Raw genomic sequence first — 16392 nt, 5'->3', positions numbered from 1 at the left:
TTTTATAAAATATATTTCAAAGCAAAAGAAAAATTAACTTTTCTCAATCGATGAAAAAAATATTTTTTATTCCTTCTCTCTTCCATTTTTTCTTTCTTTTACTTAAGAAATTTTGCATTTTTCAAATGAATGCTTTACACACATACACACATACATACATACACACACATACACACATACATACATGCACACACATACACACATACATACATTCACATACACACATACATAATTTGCACTTCCATAACAGTTTGTTCATTAATTTTTTGTCATTTTTTAACTAATCTATTATGAATAAAATGACAAATTACATAGATATTTCTTTATTAATAATTTTATATATGAAATATAACTGATTGATCGTTCTAAAAAAGGAAAAAAAAAAATTGAAATTCTATAAAATGGATGGATGTATATTTGATGTCCCATGTTGTCCCCAATTAAAAAAGCATTTTCTTTTCAATAATTGTACTCTCCGTCTTATCATATTCTCTTTCTTTTTTTCCCTTCTTCCTCTCTCCCTCTCTCTCTCTCTCTCATTTTTTCTCTCTTAATTTTTGCTTTTTTTTTTTAATTTGTGCTTTTAAAATGTCTATCTTTATTTTTATCTCTTATATCTAATGATAACCCTATTGATAATTTTGATAATTTACAAAAATCATACTTATCTCTTCTATCCATCTTATTCAAATCGATGATCATTTTTTTTTTCTTTTTAATTAAATAACGAGAAAGAAAATGATAAAATAGAAAAACGATAAAATAATTTGTTAAAAATATGTCTTTGTTTTGTATGTATGTATTGTGTGTGTTTATATTGAAAAAAATAAAAATGGAAAATTTAAATTTTCAATTAGTTCTCGTTTATATTTAACAAAATAATGGAAAAAGAAATTAAAATAATAAAAGAAAAAACAATAATAGCAATGTAAATTTATAATTTTTGTCATATTTACTATATCTGAACAGTTTTTAATGAAATTTCTTCCATATATTCCATTAAAAAAAAATATTTAATTCAACTTGGATTTTTTTAAATTTCATTTTTTTACCTAATTTCATCAAAATATTCGCCCATAGCTTATAATCATTCTTCCATTCGATTATTCTATCTATAGCTCTTTTCATCAGATTATTCATCTTTAGCTTAGCAAAGAAAAAAAAAAAAAGAAAGGGATGGAAAGATTTATTTTATTATTAATTCATTTATCCGAAATTTCAACTGTAAAATTTACCTAAAATACAATAAGACTTATTTCAAAAAGCGATGAAAATTGATCAAAATTTAAAAGAATTCATAGTGCATTTATAAACCATAAAATAAGTTATAATAACTATTTTAACAAATAAATTTATTAAAATAGAAAGTTTAACCTTTTTACATGTAAAATTTCTATGACAGGCAGGTTACTTTCAAAGTTCCTCCTCTCTACCGTTCATTCATTTAATTGTTGTTACCCGGTGGTGACAAAGGTTCAATGATTTTGGGTTCACTTCATTCTTTCTTCATTGTCATTTCTACTTTTGTCATCATCCTCAGCATTAACCTCTCTTCGTCGATCATTAACCTTCCATTCTAATTCTATCAACTTTCTTTTATTCCTCATTTCACTTCAATTGTTAATTTATTCCATCTTCACTTCAACATCTGCTTAAAATAACTCTCTCTCTCTCTCTCCCTCCCTCTCCCTTTCTCTTCTATTCCTCCTTTCCTCTTTTCAATCATTATTCATCTCTCCATTATTTCATGTCATATTTGTCATCAAGCTTATCTTCACTAAATTATATCCCTCTTATATGTTAGCTTCTTTATTTACCTGATGAGCAATAGCTCATTTACCTCATTTAACAATCTCACTTATTCTTTTTTTCTTTTTTCAAAATTATATTGATTAAATTTGGTTGCTACAAACTACTAACAAGGTAAAGAAAGATATATATCAATTCAATCTGTTACTTAGTTACCGCATTACGACAACATTTCACATTTCCAACTAAATTCTTTTTCTTTCTTTTTTTGTTAGACTTAACTGAATCGATCATTATGCTTATTTATTGTTCTCTTCATTTAACAAAATAAAACTTTACAAATATTTGTTTATTTAATATTTTAAAAAGGAAAACAACAACAACAAAAAAAAGAGCAAAAAGATTTTGATTAGTTATTTTGATTATTTCTTCCAGGTTTTATATTCATATAAATTATCGCATCGACTATATACGTATATTCCGGATTTTCAACATTTTCATCCTCTTTTTTTTTGCTGCCTTTTGAAAATTTTCAATTGCATATTTATATTTACTGACATAATTTTTGAATTTCAATTATATTATCGACAAATGGAAAAAGGGCAAACAACAATATTCTTCACTGTAATTCGTTACATCCATTTTCGGTCATTTCATTGAAATATTTTAAAAAAAGAAAAGAAAAAAAAAAAGAAGAACTCATCAACTACTATCTTCTTTTTTTCTTCTCTCCCTCTCTCTCTCTCTCCCTCTCTCCCTCTCCATTTCTTTTCCTTAACACATCAAAATTGTCCATCAAAAAAATTTGACAAATGGCTTGTACTTTACAATCACTACGAATTGGCCGTACATTTGACTGTGATTACCCGCAAAATGAAAAAGCACTAGCGGATGATACAAGCCAATCAGCAATACCTGTAATTGGACAGGTGGATGAATTAAAGATTACACCTGAAGCAGTATGCTCGACGAAAAGTATCATGTTAACTTATAAATTTTACAAATATCGTGATAAATTGATGAGTCTAATCGATGGTTCAAGAGGACAATACAGGGTATGTATTCATTCATTCATTATCATATTATCATATCAATCATTATCATCATTATCTATCATTATTTGTTTACAAACAGTTCTTATCAAAAATTTTTTTTTCTCTTTCAAATGAACTATGTCATATTTGTAAGTAATTCTTTTTTCTTTTTTATTCTTATCCTTTCATTTTAGTTTTCGAATTAATAAATATTAAAAAGAAAAAAAAAATAATTTTATAAATGTAAGTGCTAATATGTATAATTAATTGTGTTCTTTTACTTATTTATTTGTTTTTAATTTGATATTTTTATAATTAAAGCTTGCTAATTAGCTACTGATTATTAGCTTAGGAATTAAATTTTTTTTTTTTTATTGAACATTTTTTTTTCTTCCATTTCTTAATATTACATCAATTTACAAGTTAAAGTATCATTTTTAACTGAGCATAATATAAGATAGACAAATATTGATTGTAGTTTTTTTTAATAAAATTTAAATTTGTTCATAATTGATATTGAAAGGGTTTAAAAGACATTCGATTCAAAAAAGCACAAAGCACTCATTTTTCTTTTTTTTTTTTTTTTGGTTAAATGTTTGCTTTTTATTCGTTCAATAAATTCGTTACATTTTATTTAACTTAAATTTTCTTTTTCAATGTTCAATTTTCCTTCCTTTTTTTTCTTTTTCATCCTTTAATTGTTAGAATTAAATGAAATAGAAAATTTATGAAATTTTAATAGTTTTTATATTATCATTCAATCAGATTTTATTGTTTTTTTTTTTCTTTCTTTCTTGACTAAAATCGAAACTCAATTATTTATTCTTCTTGCAATATATTCTCTTAATAACTAATTTAATTGCTATTCTATTGATAATTCAATAGTTCAATAACTGATATTCTAAAGATATTGATAACTCATTTAATTTGATAATTCAATAACTGATATTCTAATGATATTGATAACTCATTTAATTTGATAATCCAATAACTGATATTCTAATGCTACTGATAACTCGTTTAATTCTATTGACAATTCATCCATTAATTTTATTCCGATATATTTTATTTTCATCTTTGTTGTGACTTTTCTTTTTTAATTACTACTAACTTCATATTTTTCCTTTTTTTTAAAAACGTAATATTCAGTTTGTTTGTTTTTTTCCTTAGCAAAATTTAAATTTTTTGTTAATTTGCAACATTTGCAATAACTTTTTCATGCATATAAAATTGTATACTTTTTTATGTAATTTGCAAAGTTTATTTTGAATTTAAAACTTCAAATTGATTCCCAACTTTTATCCATAATTGATTATTAATTATTGATGATATTAGATTATAAAAAATTAATTTGATTAATTTATATATTTTTTTCCTATCATACTTTACTTTACTATAATTCATTTAATTTACTTAACTGTTTATCCATTCTAGCATAATATACAAATAGCAAAGATAATTTTGAATGATAATTTAATGATAATTTTTTTAATTACTGCTTTAATAGTAGAAGTTTTCCATTTTTTTTTTTCATCTATTCAATTGCTATAATCATAATAATCAATGTAATTATTAAATAATTCATTTTATTCATTCAAAAATTCTCTTTTTATAAGTTCGTAATTTTAATTAAAATTTTAAACTTTAAATAAATAAATGAAATTTAAAATGGAACGAAATCAAAAATATGACCATCTACGATAGCAAAATGACCAATCTCTTTGATTACTGGTTGACATAGTTGATCATGATGATAGTGACGATGATGACGATGACGATGACCTTGAGGACTTTTGATCCTTTAGCTACGGTACCCTTTAGCATCTGTGTCCATTTAAATCTTTTTGCTATATTTTGTATGTGATGTATGTGACGACGACAATAATATCTAATGATATATGTGAAAAGTGAAAAGTAATAAATCAGATGTGCCATCTGTCCAATTTATTATTTTCCTGTTTACTACACTTTCTTGGCTATTCATTTTCGAGATTTTATGCCTAGTTTAATCATATATATCACAAGTATAAATTTATTTGTAAAAATTTTTTTCAAATTACTTTTATTTTACAAATTAAGTATTAATGAAGCATTTATAATTTATAATATTCATTTTGAATAAAACATTTTACATTATCCATTGCTCATTTATTTTTATTGCATATTGATTATTTTATTGTTTAATGTTCCAACTATTTAATAATTGATTATTAATTAAAAAAAAAAAGAAAAATTTTCTACATTTATTAATAATGACATTCAGATCTCTTATCTATCTAATTTTGTGTATTCTAAAGAAATACTTTTAGATTTTATGATAATTTCAAATTTTTTAATAAAAAATTGAGCAAATTCCTTACGCTCTAATAAAATATAATAGATAAGATAGATAAAATGGGGATAAATTTGAATATCTCATTTAAAAAAGATTTTACGATTAAATTAATTAATGGTATTTAATTATTTCATATATATATAAATGAATGTTTATATTAAATCATAAACATTTATTGCTGAAAATTATAAATTTTCTTCAATCAGTAATTATTAGTACAACTAACTATTTGAAATAATGATTGATGACAATTTAATTTTGTTAAAGCAAAATTATAATCTTACAATTGGATATAAAATTTTCATTTTCATATTTTACTTTATTTCATTTTTTTTTTATTTCTTTCTTTTTTTCTTAAATTATTTTTTCCTATTTTTTTGTTTAAAAAAAAAAAAAATTTAACATTCCCAAAATATTCATGTTTATTTTTTATTTTATAAAATTAACTGTATTGTTTTTTTTTTTTTTGTCCGAAAAAAATATGAAAAGAATAAACCTTTTGAAGATAAACTTTTATGTATGACTGATTTTAGACTGCATTTTTACTTTCTTTTTTTTTTTTTTGTTTTATTTTTTAAATTATTTTATCTTCCTGATTTTTCATCAATGTTTCCTCTCAACATTTGCTAAAATATTGATAGCAGCCAATCGATAATAATAATTTTAGATAAACTTAAAAGTTAAATTAAAATCTCTTTCTCATATTTTAATAAAATAATAAATATTTGTGATCAGTTTTTTTTTTTTCATATTGTTTTTAAAGAAAAAGAAATGATTTTTGTAATTTGATTTTATTCTAAAAATGATTTCTCCAATTGAATTTCTTTTTTTTTTAAATTCTAATAGAGAATTTATTTTATTTTTTTTTTAAAATCATCTAATTAATTATGATACTATTGCAATGTATAGTAATCTTTAATGCTATTGTTACAGTCCACGCAGAGAGTTAATTTTAAGATTTGAAAGTTTAAAGATAAAAATTGATAACTTTTTTAAATTCTGGTATTCCAATCAAAGTGTTATCTGTAAAATGATTAAATAAATTTGTAAATAAATCAGATAAGATTTAATATTTTCATTTATAAACTCTGATAATATAATTATTTATTAGCTAAAATTTTAGTTGGAGAAAAAGAAAAACGATTTTAGTGAAGAAAAAGAAAAAAAAAAACGAATTCAAAAATGAAAGTTATCAATTATAAAACTTTCTTTTTCTCCTTTTTTTTTTTTTGCAAATGCTAGATTATGCACATTTTTTTCGAAAAAAAAAAAATTTAAATTTAACAAGTAGACATTTTTATCAGCACTTTCATTATTCATGATAAATTTTTTTTCAATATATCAGTGATAATGGGTAACACCCATGCCTTCATTATTCATTTCTTTTTTTTCAAAATTTCACTCTCATTTTATCCATTTCAAATAGCTAACTTTTTACAAAATTTTAATCTTTCCCCCCTCTTTTTTTTTTTTTTTTTTTTTTGTTGTTTTTAATGATTTAAATGAAATCATTAATCGATAAGCTGAAAAAAGCTACGAAAGTTTTTTTTTGATAAATTTTGTTAAGCACATAAGAAAGTAAATTTTTTTTTTTTAACAAATAGTATCGAATTACTTCAACATTTATCATAAAATCGATATATTTTATGATATATACTGACGAAGCATTTTTTGAAGTTTAAATTTTTCTTTTTGCTTTTCTTTTGATTTTTTTCTTCATTCGTAATACAAATGTAATAATAAGATAATATTAAATCAATTTTTACGATCATTTTTGTGTAACTTTGTTGAAACAATAAATGAAATATCAATTAGAATTATTAGCATTAAACAAAATCAATGATTTAGATCGAAAGTTACATTTTTCTTTTCCATAAAAAACTTTAACTATTACAAAAAAAAAAAAAAATTTTTTTTTTTGATGATCATAGATTAGAGACAAACTAAATGTTAATTATAGGTTATAAATCAAATTCAGTAACAGATTTGTAGGTATAAATAAATTTGTAAGTTATAAGTTTAGATGTTGAACTCTTATTTAACTTTATTTAACAGTTTCTTTCATTGATGAATGCTTAGTTCTTCAACCTTTTGTGAAACAAATAAACAAATAGCAAAAAAAAAAGAAAGAAAGAAAGAGCAAATGTTAAAAAAGATTAAGTGATAGAAGAAAGTTTTTTTTTTTTTAACATTTATCTTGTAAACGTCATAAATTTTGTTTGCTCGAACAACATGTACAATTGTGCTCTTTGAAACTTACTAACAAAAATAAAATCAAATAATATTGTTAATTTGAAAAAAAAAAAAAATGAAAAATAATTGATTAATAGTAATAATCATTACTTACACCCTTAACAAATGAATGAATTATTTCACTTCTTTTAAATGAATATTTTCAGTTAATTGTAAAATTCATTTTATAAATTTTAATAATTCTCTCTCTCTCCCTCTCTCTCACTCTATTTCTAACTTCCTCACCCACCCGCTCTACCAACTTAATTTGCTTGAACGTCACAAGGATGCAGTGAATACTAGTTTTATTACGACTGGTAGCAAGTACTGATAGGAGGTTGCGGCAGATGGTGGGAGATATCAGCGAGTGATAGCAGGTAGTAACAAGTGGTAGGTAGCAAGTAGCCGGTGGTAGCAGGTTGTTATATGTGGTAACAGGTGGTAGTAGTAAGTGTAGCGAGTTGTTGATGTTAACAGGTGGCAGCCAGGTGTCAAGAAGTGGTTGCAGGTGGTAGTATGTGACATCAGGTGCCGACAAGTGGTCGCAGGTGGTAGCGGATGTCAACAAGTGATAGCGAGTGGTGGTAGATAGCAGTAGGTGTCAAGAAATGGTTGCAGGTGATAGTATGTGGCTGCGGGGTGGTAACGGATGTTAACAAGTGATAGCGAGTGGTGGTAGATAGCAGTAGGTGTCAAGAAGTGGTTGCAGGTGGTAGTAAGTGACATCAGGTGCCGACAGGTGGTTGTAGGTGGTAGCATGTGGCGTAGCAGGTGGTAGCGGATGCCAGCAAGTGGTTGCAGGTAATCGTAGGTGGCGATGGTTGTCAACAAGTGGTTGCAGGTGGCATAGCAGGTGGTAGCAGGTAGCGGATGGTGGCGGGTGTCTGCAAGTGTAGTAGGTAGCAGTAGGTCTCAACAAGTGGTTGCAGGTTATAATAGGTGGTAGCAGGTGTCAACAAGTGGTTGCAGGTGGTATAGCAGGTGGTAGCAGGTGTCAACAAATGGTTGCAGGTGGTAGTAGGTAGTTTCAGGTAGTAACAGGTAATAATGGTAGTAAACGGTGGCAAGTAGCGCCAAATTCCAGCAAGTAGTAGTAAGACAACAGCTGGTGGCAACAAGTGGTGACATATGGTAGCTGAAATGACTACTGCTTCATGTTTATTTTCAAATGCTTTTTGAAATACGAAAAAAAAAAGGAAAGGAAAGGTTTTTATTTGGAGTTTTAATGAGGTTGCAAAGATTTTCTGATGTTTGATTGATAGCGCTAAATGTTACCATTTCTCTCTCCCTCTCTCTCTCTCTTCCCCTTCCTTCTTCCTTTCTTATCTTTTGTTCTCCCTTAATTTACTTAAAAGTTTTATTATACATCTTTTATATTATATATTTCCTTTTAATTTTTAGTCAAAACAAACAAAAGAAATTCTAAATTTCCAAAAAATTAATTTAAAAAAAAAAAAAACCATTGAAAAAGCTTTTAAAAAAAATACAAAAAATCTATTATTAAGCTGAATTTTCATTAATAATATTTAGTTATTCTTAATTTATTAATAATATTTATGTTAATTTATGATAATATTTAGTTCCAAAAAGTAAAAGAAATTAATTCTTTACAAATTTCAAGCATAAATTACTCCATGATAACCTATTACCAAAGGTGCAGGAAAAAAAAATGTGAACTGTCGCTTTTTTAGAATTTAATTATTGAAAAATCAATTCTAAAAAAAAAAAAAAATGTAAGGATTGAAAAAAAAAAAATTTTTTTGAATGAAGATTAGACTTTGATTTTCTTTTTCTTTTTAGTAGATAAAAGTTTAGTTTAAAGATTTTTCATTTGTAACCTTTGACTTTTTAAAGAAAAGATGAAATGTTCTTGTCTTTTTAATTTCATTTACTCTCTCTCTCCCTCTCTCTCTCTCTCTATCATTTATAGATGAAAAGTAGGGGAAAAAAAAAATTAGATTTTATATGAAGTCAATTGTCACTTCCCTTTAGTTATATTTATATATATTACTTGGGGAATTTCCTTTGCTTAAATTAAACTTTAGCTAAATGAAATGATATCAGAGCGATCGAAAAAGCCTTTTTACAAATTTATTTTCATTGAAAATGTTCTTTGCTCTATCATTTATCATTTTTTCTAAATGTTTAAAAATTTCATAAAATCATAATCATTGATTATTAAATTACTCATTAAATGCAAATTTAACTGATAAAATAGATTAGTTATCATGGGATGGAATGGAAGAAAGATTAGTGGGTTCATTTAATTAAAAGTTTAATTTAAAATTTAAAGTAAATTTTATCAGTGAGCAATATTGTTGAATATTCATACGTTAATTTTGCTTTGCTTTTTTTTTTTAAGTTTTTTTTTTGAAATGAAATTGTAAGATTTATGAATGAATGAATCGATAGAAACTTTTTTTTTTTTTATTTATCATTAATCTTTTTCAACAAAAATTCGTCATCAATATTTAAACATATGAATTATGATAGGAGTGGATTTATTTTTATCCTCTATTTATTTATTTATTTTTTTTTTTTTTTTAGAATATGTTAAAATTGAATTTTTGCCTTAATTTTAAAAGGAGATATGAAATTAGCGAGTTTAATTTGCATATTTATTTAAAAAAAGAATTTAAAAGAAAAAATATTTATTTTAAAAAAGAAAATTATAAAGTTTTATTTCAGAAAATGAAAAAATATAAAAAATTATTATAAAAAAAAAGAAAAATCTTTTTAGAAACATCTTCTATAAAGTTTTTTTTTTTTTTTTTTTTAAAAAAAGTTTAAATTGTTTAAAATATATTTATTAAATAACTGATTACAGATGTACTTAATAACAACTCTTCTACCTGTTCAGTCCGATCAACCGCTCATCAATCGTGTGCTACCTAAAGAACTCATTCTTAGGTAAAAATATTTCCATTTTTTTTTTTACCTTAGTCTCAAAACATTAAATAGTTCCATATTTCAGCTTAAATTGAATTCAAAAATTTTGTTAACAAAAAAAAAAAAAACGGTTTGCAGGATGGAAATTTTCTTCTTCTTTTTTTTAATTTTCATTATCAACTATTACCTTGAAAATTTTCTGGGAAAGTTTTAATGAAAAAAAATGCCAAAATATCGTTTAATCATTTACAATTGCTTTCTTTTATTTTTCTTTTTTTTTTAAAAAAAAAGAAAACAGAAAACCAAATTGTTTTAAAAAAAAATCTATTTTCGAGATTTTTTTAAAATTTTTTAAAAATTTTAATTTTTAGGATTTTTTCATTTTTGGATATTACATCATTATGTCGATGTGCTCAAACATGTCGTCATTGGAATCTGTTAGCGCTTGATGGTAGCAATTGGCAACAAGTTGATCTCTTCCAATTTCAAAAAGATATCAAGGTTAGCAATTCTAATCTTTTATTATCAATTATTCTTATCATTTTCACTTATTTATTATCTATTTGTAATTACATCAATTATTGTTTACTGTTATTATTGCTATTGTTACAAAATATATATATATGTTTACAAAATTTATTGAATACTTCAAACGAATTGTCAAATTTTATTATTTTTTTTTAATTTAAGAATTTTAAGAGCTAGATAATTCAATTAAAAATGATAGGAAAAGAAAGTTAAAAAAAAAGATAAACAAACAAAAATTATTCGTATGAATACTATTACTACTATATACTTATCATCCATCTTGTGGATGTCTTAGGTTATCAACTTTTCGGTACCACTGTTTTTAAATTTTATTGCAAATCTTTTTGATACTAAAAGTAATCAAAAATAATATCATCTACCTTTTTCACCAGTGCTATTATTGTTTATCGTTTGTTATTACTTATTGTTATGATTTGTTGCTTGTTTTTGTTGTTCGTTGTTATTATCCCTTTTATTGTTGTCCATTGTTGACTTGTTGCTGTTGTTGTTGTCGCTGTGATTGTTGTTTTTGTTGTTGTTGTTATTATCATTGTTGTCGTTGTAGTTAATTACTATAATAGCATTTGCTTTAGTTAATGTTTGCTATACTAAGTTGCACGTCAATTTATTGAAGGTTATATTAATTCAATTTTATTCATACATTAAATAAACATATAAAATGTTACTGTCAATAGTAATTATTCAATTTTATGAATTTTAAATAAAATGAAGACATGGTTTGCGACAGCATGTGACAGTGTCATTTTAGATACTTCAAATTTACTTCACTTTATTTCAATTGTCCTATATATTTATTCATTCATTCATATTTACTTACTTATTTATTTATTTATGCTCCGAAAATTTATATCTTCTTTACTCTTTTCACCTAAATTTTACTTCATTATATCGTTAAATAAATAAACAAAGTAAAAAAAAAAAATGTAAATAGAATTGAAATAAATTGTTTAAATGAAACAATTAATTATTCATTCTGTTACTTTTTCAACTTTTATTTTTTGTTTCCCTTTAACATTAATCAGCAGCAAACATTAATTAACTGATTTTTTTTTCTTTTCAAATCATTGGAGTACTTTGTTTTTTTTTTTTTTTGTTAAAAAAAGAGAACCACTAAATTAAATATCTATGGAAGTGCAATCAACAAAAGTTGTTGATGAAAGATTTAATGAGTCTTTTCTTTTTTGTTTCTTTATCATCCTAAAAAGTTTTTTATTTTATTTTTTTTTTTTTTTTTTGTTTAGAAACGAAATGGCAAATGGATAAATGAAGTTTAAGTTATTTTCAAATAAATGAGCAATACCAAACAAAATGGAAAAGCATTTAAAAAAAAAAAAAAAAAAAACTGTCTGACACTAAAATTTAATTAACTTAAACTATTAAGCATTCTAAACTTAAAGCAACAAACTATATTAAAAAGAAAAAAGTTAATTAACAATTTTTTCTTTTTCTAAATTTTAACAATTTTTCATATTTTCAGGCACCAGTAGTGGAAAATTTAGCCAAAAGATGTGGTGGTTTTTTGAAAAAGTTAAGTTTACGTGGATGTGAAAATGTACAGGAAAATGCTTTACGTTCATTTACGTTAAAATGTCCAAATATTGAACATCTTTCATTATACAAATGTAAACGTGTCACTGATTCGTAAGTTTTAATCTAACGTTTTAATTTTTAAATATAAATTTTAATCTAAATCAATCATTAAAAATAATTTAATTTATGCATTATATCAAATTATAAATTATATTAATTCATAAATTCCTATTTTAGAATTTAAAAAGAAGAAAAATTGCAAATTTTAATCCAACATTAGATAATTTTGAAAAAGAAAAAAAAAATAAGATATTACCAACAAAGCAACACTATTTATCAATTTTTGAAAGAGAAATTTCATTATTATAGTAAAATTTCAATTTAATTTTCTCTTTATGTCATTCTTTACTACTTCTCACATTCAGCTATCAGATAGCATTGATAAGCTGAAAATGAATTATTAAATATTTATTTGATAAGAAAACTGTAACATTGCAATATTTCTTTTTAATTCAAAGAATGTGAAAATATAAAAGAGGAATTTCACATAAAGTTATTAAATATATTAAAAAACAATTCGAAAATCTAATGATTTTTTTTTTAAACTTTAATTTTACATGTGATTAAATTATGATCCAAAAAAATTATAAGAAAAATTCAAGAAAACTAAAAAAAAAATTTTTTTTTTTTTTTTTGAAACTATTAATTACAGTACATGCGAATATTTGGGAAGGAATTGTCATCGATTGGTATGGTTGGATCTCGAGAATTGCACCGCAATAACCGATAAATCTCTCAGGGCAGTAAGGTATGATTTTGCTTTATTGAATTTTTAATCAAAACAAAAATTATCAATAAAATGATAATCAGTTGAACAAAAATTCTTCATTTCCAATAATTTTTTTTTTTCTAATATTTTTGTAAAATAATGAAATTTCAACAATTTTTTTTTTCTTTTTTGCAAAATAATAAGATTTTAATCTGAATTGAAATAAACTAATTTAACAATTATTTAGTGAAAAATGATTAAATAAAGTAAATTTAAAATAAAAATGATTTAAATGATAAGAAAAAAAGAAACATTTCATTTATTAATTAATAATTACAGTGAAGGATGTAAGAATTTGGAATATTTAAATATTAGTTGGTGTGAAAATGTGCAAAATCGAGGAGTACAAGCAGTACTACAGGGTTGTCCAAAATTAAGTACTCTAATTTGTCGTGGATGTGAAGGAGTAAGTAAATTTAATTTTATAAATTTTTTTTTTTTTTAAATTGAAATTCTTAAAAAATTCTAAATTATTGTCGTAGTCATTAAAAAAAATTTTCTTTTTTTTTGGATAAAATGCAAAAAAATGAATATATGAAAAACTCTTTTTCAATTAATTAAATTCGATTATGCAAAAAAAAAAGGTCAAACATTAAAGGTTAAATTTTCACTATTTGATATTGAATTTTTATAAAGGAAAATTTTATATAAATATATAAAATTTGAAATAATTTGTAAAAGAAATGAAAAAGTAAATATAAGTTAGTTTAAAATAAATTTGATTAATTGATTTATACTATAAGAATGAATGTACTTTTACTTTTAAAAACTAAAATTTATTTTTCACATGTAAAGATGAGAGTGATGAAAGGAAAGGAATGATCTAATTAAAATTCACACTTTTATGAATGTGAAAAGGAATAATTAATTATTAATGAATTTTTTAGCAATGAAATTATGAAAGAATTTAATAATAATCCAAGAAGTGATGATGCGAAAATTTTATTAAAATATTCAATTAAAACATTAAAATTAATGAATTTTTTTTTACGTACTCAAATTTATAAAAGTTATAAAAATATATATATATATATATAAAAGAAGAAAAATGAATAATTAGCTATAAAATTTAAGTATAATACAATGCAGGTTTTCTTTTTAATTTTTAAATATAAAAATTAAATTTTCAGTTAACAGAAATTGTTTTTGCGGAAATGCGTAATTTTTGTTGTGAGCTACGAACAGTCAATTTACTTGGTTGTTTTATCACTGATGATACGGTTGCTGATATTGCATCTAGTTGCTCACAATTGGAATATTTATGTTTGTCTTCTTGTACCCAAGTTACTGACAGAGCTCTTATCTCACTTGCAAATGGATGTCATAGGTTAAAGTAAGTTATACTATCACAAAAAGGAGTAAATAGCTTTAAGTTATACTATCACAAAAAGGAGTAAATAGCTTTCTTTTTCTTTTTTCATTATTTATTAAACAGTTATAATCTTGTTCAAATGACATTTATAAAAAATTAAATTATTTAATTAATTTTGAATATGTAAACTTTTACTTTTTCATAAATTTTTTAATTTTAAATTTACAGAATAAGGAAGATTTAATCTTTATTATTACAAATTTACACTTACTTTCATTGAATTCTTAATGATGCATATATCATTTTTTTTTTTAAATTATAAAAATTTACTTTCTGTAAACAAATTTCTCACCTTTTTCATTTTTTTTTTTTAAAGTTTTTGATAATAAATTTACGAATTATTTTAGAGATCTCGAACTGTCCGGATGTTCCTTGTTGACCGATCATGGCTTTGGTATTTTAGCAAAGAATTGTCACGAACTTGAAAGGATGGATTTGGAAGATTGCTCGTTGTTAACTGATATCACATTAGATAATTTCAGTAAAGGATGCCCATGTCTTCTTAATTTGGTAAGAATTTTTTTCTTTTTTTATTTAAATACTTATAGGAATTTTAATATAGAAATAGTATTTGTCTTTTTTATTTTATTGAAAATTATTAATTCATCATTTTAGTGGAATAATTGTATTTGAAATAATTTAATTCTCTGATAGTATCAAACAAAATGATAATTTAAAAAGACAGAAATAGAAATAATTATTTCATATATATAAAAAAAAAAAAAATGGTAAATTGTTTTAATTGTTTATTATTATTGATAATTTAGTGTTTATTATTAGTGATAATTTAAAAAATAATAATGATATGTTATTAATTTAATAATATTAATAATATGCTATTACTTTTTTTTGCAATTTCAACTTTTTTTATAACTGTAGTAAATTTTAATTTTTTTTTTTTAGATAATTTTATAACAACAATATTTTATAGAGTCTTTCACACTGTGAACTTATCACTGATGCGGGTTTACGACAGCTTTGTTTAAATTATCACTTAAAAGATCGAATCCAAGTGTTAGAATTGGATAATTGTCCTCAGATCACAGATATTAGTCTAGATTACATGAAACAAGTGCGCACTTTACAACGAGTTGATCTATACGATTGTCAAAATATTACTAAAGATGCTATTAAACGTTTTAAGGTATTATTTTTCAACTTTCAAAGAAAAAAAAAATTCTTTAAATTGATTAATTTTTAATACTTTAAAGTTTTAACAATAAACAGATTAATTGTTTTTATTAAAATATTCGAAATATTATTTTACTTTGTTGATAATTCATTTCTTTTCTTTTTCCTCAACTTTCTTTATCAATTTAAATTTACTATATTTACATACAATTTCAACAACATAATCAGAATATACTGTTCATCGTTTGATAACTAATCTTTCAGTAATCTTTGATCATTTATTTGACGCTTATCAATTTTTATCACTTATTTATTATTAAATTACATTCCACTTCTTTTCCTCCTCCTCCTCCCCCTCCTTTTTTTTTGCAGAATTTGAAACCAGACGTGGAAGTACACGCATACTTTGCACCTGCCACACCACCCACTTCAACACAACCGACCCGACGAGCTATTTGTCGCTGTTGTACAATCTTATGACTATCTGTCATTGCTGTTGTCACATTAGGACTATTTCAATATTACGACAACTATGAATTAAATGTTTTTGTTGATCAAAGTTCCTGTAGTGATATGAATGATTATCGATCGATTGATTGTTCTATCATCTGCCGAAATTTGCTTTATTTCAAACCTTATCACTGATATGCTATTGTTAATGATAGAAATTATTATATACTGATGTATTATTACTTTTACTATACAATCTTTCAGATTTGCTTTATTTCATTTTCTTTCTTTT

General features: G+C 23.5%; 1 protein-coding gene across 2 annotated transcripts; it reads left to right on the top strand.

Annotated features, from left to right (window-relative positions):
- Positions 1-2561: 2561 nt before the first annotated feature.
- Bm1921 lies at positions 2562-16130 on the top strand (the record flags this gene model as incomplete). 2 transcript variants are annotated; one of them, XM_043077841.1, is made up of 10 exons in its annotated part: positions 2562-2804; positions 10178-10260; positions 10611-10740; positions 12266-12429; positions 13031-13126; positions 13427-13553; positions 14278-14480; positions 14867-15029; positions 15451-15663; positions 16023-16130. In XM_043077841.1, 10 exons carry the CDS (start codon positions 2562-2564, stop codon positions 16128-16130), a joined length of 1530 nt encoding a protein of 509 aa, XP_042933775.1. The 2 variants fall into 2 exon arrangements, with proteins under 2 accessions (XP_042933775.1, XP_042933776.1); XM_043077842.1 differs by lacking the exon at positions 2562-2804.
- Between the last annotated feature and the right edge of the window lie 262 nt (positions 16131-16392).

The sequence above is a fragment of the Brugia malayi genome, assembly GCF_000002995.4.
Source record: "Brugia malayi strain FR3 genome assembly, contig: Bm_v4_Chr1_scaffold_001, whole genome shotgun sequence".
In the NCBI taxonomy this organism is placed as follows: Eukaryota; Metazoa; Nematoda; class Chromadorea; order Rhabditida; family Onchocercidae; genus Brugia; species Brugia malayi.
Note: the sequence above shows the minus strand (reverse complement) of the source record. Positions and strands in the feature narration are given on the sequence as shown.